Source organism: Oryctolagus cuniculus, chromosome 5 (genome assembly GCF_964237555.1).
Source record: "Oryctolagus cuniculus chromosome 5, mOryCun1.1, whole genome shotgun sequence".
Classification (NCBI taxonomy): domain Eukaryota; kingdom Metazoa; phylum Chordata; class Mammalia; order Lagomorpha; family Leporidae; genus Oryctolagus; species Oryctolagus cuniculus.
In genome coordinates this window covers 102,774,061-102,791,627 of record NC_091436.1, presented here as the reverse complement: position 1 = coordinate 102,791,627, position 17,567 = coordinate 102,774,061, and the positions used below count along the sequence as shown (strand labels likewise).

Below are 17,567 nucleotides of genomic sequence, written 5' to 3'. Positions count from 1 at the left end.
ACCCTGTAATGTCCTGTGACCTAATAAAATGAGATTATTAAGATTACAGATTTTAAAGGCATGAGATTTGAGCATTCATTCAGATTTTTAAAAAAGATTTATTTATTTATTTGAAAGCAGAATTACAGAGAGGGAGAGACAGAGCAGAGAGAGATCTTCTGATAGCTGGTTGACTCCCCACCTGGCTACAAGAGCTAAGAGCTTCATCTAGGTCTCCCATGTGGGTCCAGGACTCAAGGACTTGGACAATTTTCCACTACTTTCTCAAGTGAATTAGCAGGAAGCTGGATCAGAAGTGGGGCAGCTAGAACTCAAAATGGCTCCCATATTGAATGTTGGTGCTGCAGTTGGTGGTTTAACCCACTGAGCCAGCTCCATTCATGTTTTTAGAATCTCTGCTACATGGAAGGCATTGTGGAAAAACAAAACAGGAACCCAGCCGAGTATTTCTAACCTCCCTTAGAAGCTAGCCTTGTCTTTTAAAACCCCTTTTGTGGTTTGTTCTGTAGAAAGAGCACATTTGGATCAAGAGATCTCTTTCCCCAAGGTGCTGGGTTCTTTAAATAAACTTGTTCTTCTTATCAACACTCACCTCTGCTGCATTGGCTATCTATCCAGGCAGAGAGCTGCAAGGGCCTGATTATTTGTCCCATAACACTGCCTCTTCTGACCAGAGATTTATTTAAATAAAGTATTTAAATAAATATTCATTCCACAATGAGTGCTCAAATGGATAGAACTTTGTATTTTCGATTCTTTCTGTTGTACTCTGTATGACAGCAAAGACACTGGCTTGGAATCCCTAGTACTTAGTAACTATTTGGAGTAGGTTTTCAATGAACTACCTCCTGAATTTTCATTTGAGCAATTACTATGATAGTTTAAAATGTAAGTAATTATGGCCTAAATGAGGATAACAGTGGAAAGAAAGATACAGGGGATGATATTTCAAATAAAATACATATGATTTAGCCCTTGACTAGAGTGAAAACTCACAAGTAGCCCAACATTTCAACCATCTGGAAGGTGGTAACTTGTGAGAGAGGTAGACTCATCAAAAGAAGTTAACTACAGTGTTGTAAAAGACAACCCATGTAGGCTCTCTGAGACAGAGGGGGCAAAACAAAGATTTTTCTCAGAAGTTCACAGATATAGTGTTAGGATTGAAATAAAGAATTTTTTCAAATAATTTTTTTTAACTTTTATTTAATGAATATAAATTTCCAAAGTACAGCTTATGGATTATAATGGCTCCCCCCCATAACGTCCCTCCCACCCGCAACCCTCCCCTCTCCCACTCCCTCTCCCCTTCCATTCACATCAAGATTCATTTTCGATTCTCTTTATCTACAGAAGATCAGTTTAGCATACATTAAGTAAAGATTTCAACAGTTTGCTCCCACACAGAAACATAAAGTGAAAAATACTGTTTGAGTACTAGTTATAGCATTAAATCTCAATGTACAGCACACTAAGGACAAAGATCCTACATGAGGAGTAAGTGCACAGTGACTCCTGTTGTTGACGTAACAAATTGACACTCTTGTTTGTGGCATCAGTAATCACCCTAGGCTCTTGTCATGAGGTGCCAAGGCTATGGAAGTGCCCTGAGTTCACTGACTCTGATAATATTTAGACAAGGCCATGGTCAAAGTGGAAGTTCTCTGAATAAAAGCAAGGTTATTTGAGGGGTTGGACCCTAAAATATATTCACATTAATTTAGAGACTTGGAAACATTTTTTATGTTGCCTGAAAATAAATGTAGCTTTTTAGAGTTAATCAATTGGTACACACGTATTTAAGTCAGAGTTTCTGGCAGCCACTGTATGAGTTCCGAATCAGAGTAAGACCCACCAGCTTGCTGAGCAAGTTCACAGCCTGCATGTGTGACCCTTTCTCCTCACGTGTCCCAGTCACAGGGGTGCCATTTCCTTAGCACCATAATTGTCTAATGTAGTTCATTAAGTGCGCCATAAAGCATGACAAAGTACATTAACTTTTCTCACTTGGTTCCTTAATTAATATGTAGATGATGTTGTTTTCCTTTCCTCAATTTTGCCAGAGATATTCAGGAGTCATGACTAAAGAGAAATAAAAAGTAATGAACGTTCTCCTCTTTCCCCTCTGCTATCCTTGGAAGTAAAGAATCAAATGCTCTTTTATTACACTATTGGTGGTGGTGGTGTGGTTAATATTGAGTTATAATTTATAAACCGTTTTCAGGAGGAGAAACTCATCCCTCCTTCAGCTTTATGAGCTAGCTAGAGCGGGCAGAATAGCATCCCTGTTTTCAGAGGCAAGAAATAGAGGCTTAGAAAATTAAACAAGTTTATTTTAGAAAATACTAAAAATCAGCCTTTGACCCTGAATGGCTGAAGAATCTCATTTTTCTCACTAAATCATGCCATATGTCATTGCCTACTTTTCAATGCTTAAAAAAACTGACTTTGGAAGCTAAAATAATTTGGTATCTATGACAGTTCACTCTGACTTTCAATAAGCACAGGTATACATTCTCAGGAAGTGAAAGGTGCTATAAAGGCTATTTAATTTGAATTAAAGTCAAGCCATGATGGGATTGTAACTTCAGAAATATTCCCTTAGAATGCATAGTGAACAAACTCAATGAACCAGCTCACTGAGGCCACTTTCCAAGTCAGAATAAATTGAAATGATTTAATATTTCTGCTAAATGGATCCAACCTTCTTTTATTTAATAGTCTTTATTGCTATACATTACATACATTTTGATGTTAATGTATATTATAGTGATGTCTTCTGTGCCAACTTTCCCATGAAATGAGCAACTCACTTTAGAAAGTATAAGCCAGCCGGCGCCGCGGCTCACTAGGCTAATCCTCCGCCTTGTGGCGCCGGCACACCAGGTTCTAGTCCCAGTCCGGGAGCCGGATTCTGTCCCGGTAGCCCCTCTTCCAGGCCAGCTCCCTGCTATGGCCAGGGAGTGCAGTGGAGGATGGCCCAAGTGCTTGGGCCCTGCACCCCATGGGAGACCAGGAGAAGCACCTGGCTACTGCCATTGGATCAGCGCAGTGCGCCGGCCGCGGCGGCCATTGGAGGGTGAACCAACTGCAAAGGAAGACCTTTCTCTCTGTCTCTCTCTCTCTCATTGTCCACTGTGGCTGTAAAAAAAAAAAAAAAAAAAAAAAAAAAGTGTAAGCCTTAAATTAAAGGGAAGAATACCATAGTTCAGATTTTTTCCATGGGCACTACTGACATTTTCGGCAAGACAATTCCTTGCCATGTGGGACTGTCTTGCAAGAGCAGAATGTTTACCGTCCTTGAGACACACAAACTTAAAACTTATGCCAGCACCAGCCCCTAGCCACTGAACAACAACAACAAAATGTTCTGATATCTCTCTAATTGCATCATTGACAGATTGTTTATGTCTAAAATTTTGGTAGATCTCCATAGTGTTACTAAACACATGCGTACTCATAGTTTAATGCCTACCAAACATGTATTAAAATTGTCAGAGATAGAATTCAACCCTCAGAATATGAGACCTCCGTTTTATACACATTCTAGTGTGTAATTACATGATTTTGAGTGTGATCTAAGATGAGTTACATTCCACAATGGTATCCTAGAACAGACATGAAAGAGTATCATAAGTTTTTTTATTTTGACCTTTGAGGCCAGACTACATGGGTTCAAATCCCAGCTCTGTTGGCAAACTATACTAATCTTTTTTTGTGCTTCATGCCTTTATTTTAATAATGGGATAATAATTCCAATATTACTTGCCTTATAGTTCTTTTTTGGTTAGGGTTGAAAGGGTTATCAGACATACAGCATTTAGAACAGTGTGTAGCATATAGTAAGAGTTAGATAAATATCTAGTATTAATAGAAATGAGATTTAGCAAGGCACATTTAACTCCAACAGATTTGTCTGCATTTACTGGTGTTTTTGGATTATATAACCTCGAAAAAATAGAATTCAGTCTTTGAGTTTAGTCTTCACTTCTGCATCTTCATTATGGTCTTTAAAACATCCTTTATTAGAATGACAACATCTGATGTTTCTAAAATAATCATGTTATAATCTCCTTATACAAATGCAGTCTGCATTACTAAGTACGAAACTATTGAAATCACAAAAGTAGAGCTAGTAACTGGCACAGCTGTTGCCATTGTTAGGGGGAAAAGATGCAGTCAGTGGAAGCTGGGGCAAAAGATTAATTTTAGTGGGTTAAAAATTTTAACAAATAGCATTGTTTTAATAATCTGAGTTTTAAAGATGCTACATCCCATAAGAAGTAGGATTTCCAATAAGAATTAATTTCATAGTCTACCTGCTTTAATGACTCTAGTTGCTTCCATCTTGTCCTTAGATAAAAGTGCCTCTCTGCACATTATATGCAGTCAACCACTGTGTTTTGGAAATCATTTATATCCATGAGTTATATTGGAACCCTTAATAATAGGTAGTCATCTTATTCAGTATTGGATTCAAAGTTTGCTCCATGTGATGCTTGATGGTAAATGCTGTGCCTTTTCTGCCTAGAACTCAATAACCATTGATAGCACTGGTATGACATGAGCAGAAAAATTGCACTTCAAAAAAGCATTACTGATCTGTTCCTCAGAGCCTATTACAATGTCATGGCTTTAACAACATTGTACTTTGTCACAGGAGGACATGAGTTACATGGGTCCACTTTACTGGCCATAAAAGTAGAAGGTTGATGAATATAGTACTTCTCAATTCCATTCGATCCTATGTGAGCAAAAGCACAGTTGTTCATATCCATCAAATGAAGTATAAAACTGAGCAGAAACAACTATTAATTATCCATAAACCTAGACTTGAAAAGTAAAAGCAACATTTATTGAGTTCATGCCATGTGCTAAATGGTTTTACAACTATGATTCATCGAATAACCCTTCAAAATAGCTATTACTTATACCTATTCTATTTGGATGCCTAAATAAATTACCCCAAGTGCTGTATGCAATGCCATTCTTCTCCTGTGGCTCCTAAACTACACATATCTGAAGTCTTGAGTGCTTTGTAGACATAGGCATCCCTGGAAACTAATTCCTTCACTTCCGCCATATTCTTCAATGATAATGATTAATAGTCACATCAACTTGTAATTGATTATATTTTACCCTCTCCTCCTTCCTGACCATAGTTGATTGAACAGTTAGTTGATTAAACCACCAATAAGTTATTCTCTAGATGTTACATTTAGAGTTAATTTGTCAAGAAGGAATCTTTAAAAATTTTAATTTATTCCTACAAAATAATATATATATGTTTGTTATGAATTATAGTCTTAATTGGAACCAGTGAACCAAGAACTTGGTGTAAGCTGCTTTCCTATTCTACACTCTACTCCAGAGTTAACTATTCTCATGAGCGGCATGGCTAATGGTCCCTTTCATTTTTAGAAGTTATCCCTTCAAAGAACAGGTCTTCAAAGAAGGAGGTACCTTTCTCTGAAGGGAGGAGAGAACCTCCACTTTGAATATGACCTTGTCTAAACAAGATAAGAGTCGGTGAACTCAAAAGGCTTCCATAGCCTTGGAAACTCATGACTGGTGCATAGGGAGATTACTGATGCCATAAACAAGAGTGTCAATTTGTAAAGTCAACAACAGGAGTCACTGTGCACTTACTCCTCATGTAGGATCTCTGTCCTTAATGTGCTGTACATTGAGACTTAATGCTATAATGAGTACTCAAACAGTATATTTCGCTTTGTGTTTCTATGGGGGTGCAAACTGTTGAAATCTTTACGTAATGTACACTAAACTGATCTTCTGTAGAAAAAAAGAAGAAGAAATTATCAATTCCCAACTTGACTCTCACTGGGATTAAACATGACAATAGGTCTGATCTGATTTCATAGTCATTTAAAAAATCATCTATTATTTTTCACTTTATGTTTGTGTGGGAGCAAACTGTTGAAATCTTTACTTAATGTATGCTAAACTGATCTTCTGTATATAAAGAGAATCGAAAATGAATCCTCATGTGAATGGAAGGGGAGAGGGAGTGGGAAAGGGGAGGGATGCGGGTGGGAGAAACGATATGGGGGGGAAGCCATTGTAATCCATAAGCCGTACTTTGGAAATTTATATTCATTAAATAAAAGTAAAAAAAAGAAGTTATCCCTTCATATTCACTTATTTATAAGGAGTATATAGCTTAGTCTTATATGTCTGTAGATATTCAATAATTACATGGAATCATTATTAGCCATTTCTTTTTCCATGTTTGTCCACACTGTACAGTTTTACATGAGCAAGAAGTGAGATAATCTTTTAAAACATTTCTCAGAAAGTGGCATAACCTCTCATCCAATTATCTATATCAAGTACCAGTCAGTCTTGGAACTTTTGTTTCCCACCCTTGCCTTCACCACATCTGCCTGGCTCGCCTCCCAGCTCCATATCCACTGTGACTACCCTAATCCTGCCATTCTGCTTTTTGTCTAGAAAGCTGTTATATTAAATATATATATACATATATATATATATATACATACACACATATAGAAGAAAGCTGTTATAGACACTTTTCGGCTTTCACTCCTGCTGTCTACAATCTGTTTCACATCACATTGTAGTCATGGGGGAGGGGGCGGGTAAGCAGCCCTATCATGCTATTTGTCCACCTAAAATATTTAAGAGGCTTTCTACTTGCACTTAGAACAAAATCCATCTTCCTCAAAGTGCCTTGCAATCCTTCATGTACCATAACTTCCGGCTAACCTTGACTTAATCCTCTCCTACTTACCTGCATGCTCATGATAGTCTTTTCTCCTTGGGAAATTTGGGGCATCATACACTTTTCCCCACAATCATTACGTGTTTGTATCCTTCTGAAACAATGCATGTCACTTTCACACACAAGTCACTCTGACTACTCACCTGACTTAGTAGCTCTTTCCATGTTTATTCATCATATTCAACTGTATGACCCATTTATTGTCAGTTACTCTTCTAAGTTCCATGGAGGAAAGAACCTTGTTGCATTAAAGAAAAAATTATTCTTGCAGCTTTAGTTCTAAGTGGTAAGAAAGACCTTTTATTCAAGACTATTGCAAGAAGGGGACTGCAGTCAGGGAAGTGGGGATTTATATACAAAGAGCAGGGTGAGGGGGATCGTGGGTGGAATGTTAAAGAGGAGGCATCAAGTGTAAAGTGAATCTTGCTAAACTGATCCAAGATGAATCTTGCCAAAGGTGGGCCAGGGGCTTAGGCATAAATAATTTGATCTCTTCAAAGGGAGGGAAGAAAGAAAAGATATCAAGGGTTAGGAATTCTCTCTAAACTAGCTTAGCGTGATTATTGCTGTAACCAAGCTGGACAGGTCATAGGCAGGCTGGAGGCCAAGGTCCAGGCCTAATTGAGAAAAGGACACATCAACTTCTTGTTTTGGGATCTCTGAAGCAGTAAAATCCAATAGAAATATAATGATAGCCACAAATTTAAGACAAATGTGAACATGGTATACATTCTTATAGCCATATTAAGAAAAGCAAAAACAAATGAGTGAAAATACTTTTAATATTTAATATAATATACCAAATATTATAATTTCAACATATAATCAATATAAAAAGTATTAATTAGATATTTTATATTTTCTTTGTATACCAGATATTAGAAGTCCAGTAGCACATCTCAATTCAGACTAATCACATTTCAAGAATTTAAAAGTGGGGCTGGCACTGTGGTGTAGTTGTTAAAGCTGCAGCCTGTGGCTGCTGGTTCAAGTCCTTGCTGCTCCACTTCCAATTCCGCTCTCTGCTATGGCCTGGGAAAGCAGTAGAACATGGCCCAAGTCCTTTGGCCCTTGCACCCACATGGGACACTGGGAAGAAGCTCTTGGCTTCAGATTGACACAGTTCTGGCCATTGCAGCCACTTAGGGATGAATCAGTGGATGGAAGACGTCCCTCTCTCCCTCTCTCTCTCCCTCTCCCCCTCCATTTTCATCATTGTTCTTTTTTCATCTAATGTGTCAAATTAAAGATGAAAGAAGATGTTTTTCCTGTGTACCACACAGTGAGGATGTGTCTATCTAACTTTTCTTCTATTTACACTGTGGATATGTTCAGCTATAGAACTGACTCCTCTATTGTATTCCTGAAAGCTGTCAGTTTTGAGTCGGATCAACTAAAATATCCATTAAAACATCTAAGAGTCTTTGAGGATTCATGAAAATATCAGATAGTCTGTCTACACCTTTTATACTTTCATTTGATATCTTTATAAATCCAGGTTAAAATACAGAAATTCAAGAAATAAAGTATACTTTAAAATAAGATACTACAACTCTAGCTTTGTGAGTGATTAAAAAAAAATGCATCCTTCATTCCTTCACTTCCCCCCAACACACACACAATTAGATATCTTGATAGAGACATGGAAATGTTTTTGATAGCTCTTGAATTTTTTTTGGCAAGCTTGATAAAGGCCAAATTAATGCTAAATCAGAGGTATTTACAACATCCACAAATTTAATCCAAAGTGGATACTTAAAAGCCCATATAGAACTAAATGATGTTCTCCCAGATGGTGAATTAATGTAATTTTAGCAGGAAGCAAAGTTGCACAAATATGCAGTATTGAGGACTCGTGCTGATTTAATGTATCTGTACCCACCAAAGCACAGATGTTGCTTATCATTTTAGTGCCAGTTGTCTCTCTTTCTTTTTATATTACAAAGGGAAGAATGGGATTTGGGAATTCAGTAAATTATGATTTATTCTGTTACTAATAAACTTGTTATAAATTGAAGCTTTCTGTGAAATGTGTATAGAAATCATATTGGTTATATTCTTTGCACAGGGTCTGAAAGGTGACTTGGGTCCTCGTGGTCCACCTGGCCCAAAAGGAGAAAAGGTATTGACCCAAAAAGTGTCAGCTTTTTCCTTTTTTAAGAATGCTCTGAAAATCTATGCAGTGATTTCTTGTTGATACTAATTGCCAGAAACATTTTAAAATTAACCAAAGGCTGTTATCTTAAAAGCATCTGAACAAGAAAAACCTTTTGGTTCACTTAATTAGTTTGAAGAGACTAAATGCACAATTGCTAATTGACATTCACTTGTGGTTATAAGACTTCCCTTTTCTCACCCGTGCTTAGCAGCATTGCGTATTCAGTCACCAAGTTAGCAAATGTGTCCTGCGTCAGGGCATTCAGCCAACAACACTGAGCTGCTACCATCATGGTGAAGCAGGTGGCTTTTCCGGAAAGGAAGCTAATTTTGTATCTCAGTCTTAGTCTAAATGTCCCATTTCTTGTCACTTTTTCTCATATGCAATTTCCTAATGGCATATTGGCAGTGACCTTAAACAGAAAATTAACAAATAATATAGGAGGAATTATTTTGAATAAGGTCATTGAGTGCAAATTGTGTATTGCACTCTAGTTTTTCCTTCATTCTCAGCACATTTAGAAATCCCTCTTTGCAATATTTTATCTCTGTGTTACAAGTGACCTTACAAATTGGTTTTCAGTTGTTCCTTAACAACTATTGGTTATTTTAATTCAATTCTAAAAATTAATGATGATATAATGCTAAAACTTAACATTTGAAAATATTTGTTGAGAAAGAGCAAGTGCTGAGGAAACTCTGAATGTAGGAATCCAGCATCACGGCACCACACACCACACAGTGTGTGTTCTCCACAGTGTTCATCTAAATGAGAGGCACAGCAACTATGCTTGGTCTTAATGAACGAGGGTTCTTATGAAATAGAGTTCCTGAGACAATAAAGTGTGCAAATTACATTCAAATTGGAAAATAGTGAACTTTCAGTTGAACGATTTGTAAAGACTTTTAAATAATTTATCAATATTTCTACCTAAAGTTTGTATTCATGTAGGTCAGAAAAGAAAATTAATAATTAAAAATAAACAGGCAAAGCCTCTTACTGTTGATGGCAACAGCAGTGCCAATTCAGCAGAGCTTTAGAGGAGGTCATGGGAACTGCTTATGGCAGCTGGGAGGCATGAAGTGGGAGATCCACTTATTATTTCTGCTGATCCTCATGCTAACTTTGTCAGAAAAGTTTTCTACCTCTGATGCGTTCCAGCTGCTCCATTAGCATGTAACCATACTTTAAAAGATATTCTAATTTTGGATTAATAAAAGAATAGAAAATCAGATTATTCTAGCATTTCAGAACAAGTTCTGCTGCTGAAAAAAAAAAAAAAAAACACACACACAGGGATGCACCAGATGATTTTTATATAGTGAGAGGTAATGGGCACGTGATAGTTTGTTATGCAGAGACTACTATGAAGATGAAGTTTTATTTCTGTCCTTCAAGATTTATCTATGAATATTGCTTCTATCCACTCAGAAATTTATTGGAAACTGCAGCTTTTCTTTAATCTATTTTAGGGAGACATGGGACCTCCAGGACTACCAGCCTTAACAGTAAGTATTCTTGAAATCAAAAACTCAACAATTAAATCTGTTATCCTACTTATTAGTCATACTACATCATGACCAAACCAAAATTTAAATCAGATTAAGAATGATCTTCAAGTACATTTAATTTGACTTTATATTTTAAAAATGGCACATCTGCCCACAACAGTGAAGCACTTGACCAGGGGTCATAAGGGAGTTACTATAAAAGTCTGGATTCAGTACCTACCATGAGCAATTTTCTCTGTCCTCAGAAAGGCTCATCATCTTCTCCTTCAGTGTTTGATTATACATTCTTAACATCATATTTAAAGTAAGTGGAAACAGTGATAGTTTCTACTTACTCTAAAAGCTAATAAATGAAACCATAATCACACAATGGCTGATAGCTGTCTATGCTAATTTATTATCATATTTCCCCAAACCTGTCCAACACCATTGTAGATTTCCTGTGTAATTTGGATCTCAAATTTTTGCAGGTGATATTTGTGTAACGAATGTGAAAAGAAAAGTTTTTAGTATGTGTGTTATAGGAGTGTTCTCAAATGATCCATCATTTATTAAACATTTAATTATATATAATTAAAAATATTTTTATATTTAGATACAACTTACTATCACAGATTTTCTTCATGGGTTTTTAAAGGTTTTCAGTGGGTCTAAGAAAGAGTCTAAACCTCAGAAAAGAGGATAGTTAGAAATTTGTTCACCTTACATAAATAAAAAATAAAAAAAAAATTTAGAAGTTATATATTACTAAAATAAACTAAAGAGTATATCATCTCTTGATTTTATAATTGATATTGCTAGAGAAATAAATTAAGCATTTAAATTCTCAGTAATCCAAAGCCTGTCTCAAAGGAGTCTTCTAATGAGCTGGATGGGGTTTTATGGTCAGGAAGAGCACCAGAATCTCGAAGGCTGTGTGAATTTTATAATATTTGTATTTATCGTTGTACTTGAAAAATCCCATTATGAACAATATGCTAATACTATCTTAAATAATCTTTGCATCTCTTAGTGAAAAACAAATGTTTCTTGATAGGAGACAATCAGGTGACTTACCTGGAAATAACTGGATTCTATTATCAGTGAAATTCTGTGTTTAAGCTTTGGTTTATACTTTCAATATGAAATGGAAACTGTATATTTAATATTTTTCTACTTTTTTGGAGTTTAAAAGTTTGGGGCAGTAATTTAGAGTTAAACCTACTCATTTTATTCAGGATACATGCCTGTTTCGCTTCAGCTAAGTGATATGCTCAACCACTTTAGTTTTAGTGATTTGATTTCCTATTTTCCATTCATGCTTGAGGACCAATATGCAGTCTGCATGTATCATTTTTTTCTCAAATGTAATTTTGGATCCTCCCTGAAAATTATATTGGACTATATCTACTTGGTAGATTTTCCATAGCAGCTTTCTTTCTGCCAAGGAACACCTTGTAGATGTCTCTGCACCATTCAGCTGGCAGGCACTTGGGGAGTACAAGCTAATTTTTATACTTGCCTAAAACCACAAGCACTACGAAATAAAATGTTTCATTTCATTAAGTAAAATATTAATATGATTTAGATTTTACTATTTCATATGCTTGCCATTACTTCCTTTATTAATGTAGGTGATCAGCTGTTACCTATGAAATAGGGATGAACTGAAATGAATCCAATTTAACATGTTCTAAATATTTAATTGATCTTATAAGATAAGTGTTACATTATTAAATGAAGTAATTGATAATAGTCTTCCAGAAAACCAAATGACTGACTGCAGTATATTTGGATTGAATGAGGCACTGATATATAGTAAACTAGAGTTCATCCCCAAAACCAGCTGCACACTAAAATCCACTGGAGAGATTTACCAATGTCAAGTGTTCCACCTCTAGAAATTCTGATTCAATAGATGTGATGTAAGATAAATTTCAAAAGCTCCCTAAGGAAGATCTATATATGCAGCTACAGTTAACCATTATTTATGGATAGTATAATGGATCAAACTTTCTACCTAATTATTTTAGCGTTTTTGATATGTCTAGCTTTTATTTGAAATTCAACTTTATGTGTAGTAATAAAAAATTTATCTTTCCATTAGGGACTAAAACTAAGTTAACATAGAAGACCTGTAGCTTGATGAACTGTAAGGGACTGAAGCTAGGAAGACAATTTTAATTACAGCCTTAATCCAGCCATTCAAGCACTTCGGTGGTTCAGGTGCCTTTATGCCTCTAAAAGCTTATTAGGTATCGAAGCCATTCAGGGGTCTTGTTCAATTGTGTGTTTTCCCTCTTCGAGAGTCTGAACTGAGGCCTGAGATTCTACACTTCTAGCAAGACCCTAGAAGATGCAGAAACTGCTGCTCCTCCAGTCAAACTGTGTCACAAGGGCTTAGAACCCTCTTCCCAGTTCCTGGCTTTGTCCCATAGGTCAGCGGTTCTCCATCTTGACTGCACATTGTAGTCACCCAAAGTGCTTTAAAAAATCTAATTCCCAGGCTTTACCATTTACCAATATAGTCAGAATCTCTAGGGAAGGACTCAGGCAACAGTTGCTGTAAGTTTTGTTTTGTTTTGTTTTGTTTTAAGTGATTCTACTGTGGAGACAAGTTTGAGAACTACTGTTCTCAAAGCTTGTCTAATACTTTCTTCTACAGCTTCTCCTTTTACCTCTTGTGCAGTTTAAAATTACTCCTTACATCAGCAATTGTATCAGAAATACCCAATCTGACTCCCTTTAGAGGCTAAGATTTGGTTTCTGATGACTTTCTTCTAGAGGCCTAAATTCCACCTGCATATTTAGAATCTATGAGCAAATCCGCAATGACCCTTTCCTGAGCAGGACCACCAGCACTGGCAGCTCCCGGGTATGGAACTCTAGAAGCTGGCCAAGCATATGCTGCTGAGCTGCCCTGAGAAAATACCCTGCTCCTCTCTGGGTCATATATTTTATATTTGCTTTACTTTTATTCATATTTTGTCTAATGAGAAATGAGGGAAGTGGTAGTTGAGTACAAGGCAACATTGAGATTACTGATGTAGGGACAATTCCTTTTTGATGCAGAATGTTCAAGAACATTGTAAATGTTGAGGTTAGCTTGGTGTCCCTCCTGGATTGGAAGAATTAATAATGTTAAGATGTCTGTACTGCCTAAAGCAATCTATAGATTCAATGCAATCCCTATCAAAATATCAATGATATTCTTGACAAAATTAGAAAACAATTCTAAAATTCATGTGTAATCACAAAAGACCCAGAATAACCAAAGCAATCTTGAGCAAAAACCAAGCTGGAGAATCACAATACCTGATTTCAAGATATACTATGAAGCTATCATAAGTAAAACAGCATGGTATTAATGTAAAACCAAACACATAGCTCAATGGAACAGAATAGACAGCCCAGAAATTAAACCCATAAAGCCAGCTGATTTTTGACAGAAGTCCCAAACCATACATTGGAGAAAGCATCCCTTCAATAAATGGTGCTGGCAAAATTGGACATACATATGTAGAAGAATGAAATTATATCCCCACCTCTCACCATATACAAAAAAAAAAAAACTCAACATATGATCAAAGAACTAAATTTAAGACCTGAGATAATGAAATTGCCAGAAAGAAATGTAGGAGAAACACTTTAAGACATTGGTATAAGTGATGACTTCTTGTATAAGACCACCAAAGCACAGGTAACAAAAACAAAAATTAGACAAATGGGATTACATCAAACTCATAAGCTTCTGAACATCCAGGGAAACAATCAGTAGAATGAAGAGACATCCAACAGAATGGGAGAAAATAGTTGCAAGCTATTTATCTGACAGAGGATTGATATACAGAATATATTAACAGCTCAACTCAGCAACAATAGCCACAAAAAAAAATCCACTTTAAAAATGGGCAAAGGACCTGTATAGACTGTTCTCGAAAGAAAAGCTACAAGTGGCCAACAAATATACAAAAAAAAAAAAAAATGCTCAGTATCATTAGCAAATTGAAACCACAAGAAGATATCACTCTAACACAATGGCTGTCATTCAAAAGAGAGCAACAAATTCTGGCAAAGACATGGAGAAAGGGGAACTCTCTTTGTTTCAATGTTTTTAAAAGATTCATTTTATTTATTTATTTGAAAGACAGTTGTAGGTGGAGGAAGATGGAGAGAGCGAGCTCTTCTACCCTCTGGTTAAGTCCCTAAATGGCTGCAATGACTGGGGCTGGACCAGAATGAAGCCAAGAGCCTGGAATTCCATCCAGGTCTCCTACATGAGGGCCTAACTTCTTGGACCATCTTCTGCCATCTTTGAGGCACATTAGCAGAGAACTGGATCAGAAGTGGACGAACCAGTACTCAAACCCACACTCCAATTGTGGGATGCTGATGTCATAGGTGGTGGCTTAATCTGCATCAAGACACAGACCTCAAAAGGGGAACTCTTACTGGGGGCCAGTGCTGTGGCATCATAGTTTAATCCTCCACCTGTAGTGACAGCATCCCATATTTGCTCTGGTTCTAGTCCCAGCTGCTCCACTTCCGATCCACTTCCCTGCTAATGGCCTGGGAAAGCAGCAGAGGCTGGTCCAAATGCTTGGGCTCCTGTGCTTACGTGGAAGACATGTAAGAAACTCATGGCTCTGGCTTTGGATCCATTCAGCTCTGGCTGTTGGTAGCCATTTAGGGTGTGGGCCAGTGGATGGAAGACTTCTCTCTCTGTCTCTCCCTCTCTCTGACTGTAACTCTGCCTCAGGTAAGTAAATCTTAAAGAAAAGGGAGAGGGGGCCTCTTATAAAATGTGGGTAGAAATTTAAATTAGTACAGCTGCTGTGGAAAACTGTGTGGAGATTTCTTTAAAAACTAGAAATAGCGATCAGCACTGTTTAAGATGGAAGGCATCTCCCCCTCTCTCTTCTTCTCTCTCTTTCTCTCTCTTCTTCCCTCTTTCTCTCCCTCCCTTCCTCTCCCTCCCTCCGCTGCCCCTCTCCCCATAACTCTGAAGAAAACCAAGTAAATCCTAAAAAAAAAAAAAGACAACTAGAAATAGAATTGCCATGTGATCAGCAATCCCAGTGCTGGGCATATACCCCAAAGACATAAACTCGTTGTATCAAAGAGATACCTGATCTGCCATGTTTGTAGCACCACTGTTCACAATAGCCAAAATATATAAACAACCAAAGTATCAATCATCAGATGAATGGATAAAGAAAATGTGTAACTCTGTCTTTCAAATAAATAAAATAAATCTTTTTTAAAAAAAGTACCAACTAGAGATGATGAGGTAAAATAAATGCATGAGGCTCAGTGTAAGATAAAAGAGCGTGTTGGATGAATGATAATATGACCATAATAATGACCATAATAATATGTCTATCTCAGAGTATAAACTCAAATTTAAACCTACTTAGAGGTTTTATATTTATTCAAAATACTTGTTAATAACTTGTAATATTTACTTCAGATTCTCAATGGTGATCATCTATGCCTATCCTATGTAAAATTACATACATGCACAATTGACTTCTTTTTAAGATTTCTTTATTAATTTGAAAGTCAGCGTTAGAGACAGAAAAGCAGAGAGAGAGAAAGAGATTCTCCATCCACTGGTTCACTCCCCAGATGGCTGCAATGGCCACCATTGGGCCTGGCTGAAACCAGGAGCCAGGAGCTTCTCCAGGTTTCCTGAGTGGGTAGCAGGGGCTCCAGCACTCAGGCCATCTCACACTGCTTTTTCCAGGCCATTAACAGAGAGCTGGATCAGAAATGGGGCAGCCAGGTCTCGAACCGGTACCCATATGGAATGCCAGCATCACAGGCAGCAACATTACCTGCTATGCCATGGCAGCACCACACAACTGGCATTTTTAATCCTCATTACATGCTTGTATTTTCTTTTTTCATTGTTCTTATGATTTTCTATGGTATCATTAAAAATGCCTATGTGTTTTTTTTTTAACTTTTATTTAATGAATATAAATTTCCAAAGTACAGCTTATGGATTACAATGACTTCCCCCCCATAACGTCCCTCCCACCCGCAACCCTCCCCTCTCCCACTCCCTCTCCCCTTCCATTCACATCAAGATTCATTTTCGATTCTCTTTATCTACAGAAGATCAGTTTAGCATACATTAAGTAAAGATTTCAACAGTTTGCTCCCACACAGAAACATAAAGTGAAAAATAATAGATGATTTTTTAAATGATGATGAAATCAGATCAGACCTATTGTCATGTTTAATCCCAGTGAGAGTCAAGTTGGGAATTGATAATTTCTTCTTTTTTTTTTTTTTTTTTTACAGAAGATCAGTTTAGTATACATTAAGTAAAGCTTTCAACAGTTTGCACCCCCGTAGAAACACAAAGTGAAATATACTGTTTGAGTACTCGTTATAGCATTAAGTCTCAATGTACAGCACGCTAAGGACAGAGATCCTACATGAGGAGTAAGTGCACAGTGACTCCTGTTGTTGACTTTACAAATTGACACTCTTGTTTATGGCCTCAGTAATCTCCCCATGCTCCAGTCATGAGTTTCCAAGGCTATGGAAGCCCCTTGAGTTCTCCGACTCTTATCTTGTTTAGACAAGGTCATATTCAAAGTGGAGGTTCTCTCCTCCCTTCAGAGAAAGGTACCTCCTCCTTTGAAGACCTGTTCTTTCCACTGGGATCTCACTCACAGAGATCTTTCAAAAAATGCCTATGTTGAGTGCGTATTGTTTGTTGTAACTTTCCCTCCTCATTTGAATATTAATCCCATGAAATTGGCAAGGGTCTTCATGAGTTTTATTTACAGTTAAATTCCAGGGATATAGAAGGGTGCTTGATACATAGTATGCCCTCAAGGAATAATTGATGTTTAAGAAATATTTTTTCTTAGTTTTTTTTTTAATCTTTGTTGTATTAGACTAACTAGTTTATTAACTTTCTTTCTCTACTCTTAAATAGTTTGTATAAGACGCAAATTAGTTTTTTACCAATAATTTGGGTAAAACCATTTGGTCATATATCTCTTAGCACAAGGTTGTTTTTTGTGCCACCAAATTCATTTTTTAGTGTTTCAAGGTCACTTTTTTATTGGATTTCAGTTTCCTATGAAATTGTTCAGTTTTTTTTTTTTTTTAAGAGTCCAGATAGAATAAATCTGTT

At 36.8% G+C, this 17,567-nt stretch overlaps 1 protein-coding gene across 2 annotated transcripts in view; it reads left to right on the top strand.

The window, feature by feature from the left end:
• Positions 1–17,567, top strand: part of COL19A1 (collagen type XIX alpha 1 chain) — a 415,341-nt gene that overhangs the window by 187,459 nt on the left and 210,315 nt on the right. For both annotated transcript variants that reach the window (XM_051855527.2, XM_051855528.2), the window contains exons 14-15: positions 8,832–8,885; positions 10,394–10,429. In XM_051855527.2, coding sequence (XP_051711487.1) covers positions 8,832–8,885; positions 10,394–10,429 — 90 coding nt within the window. The remainder of the gene's footprint in view (positions 1–8,831; positions 8,886–10,393; positions 10,430–17,567) is intronic.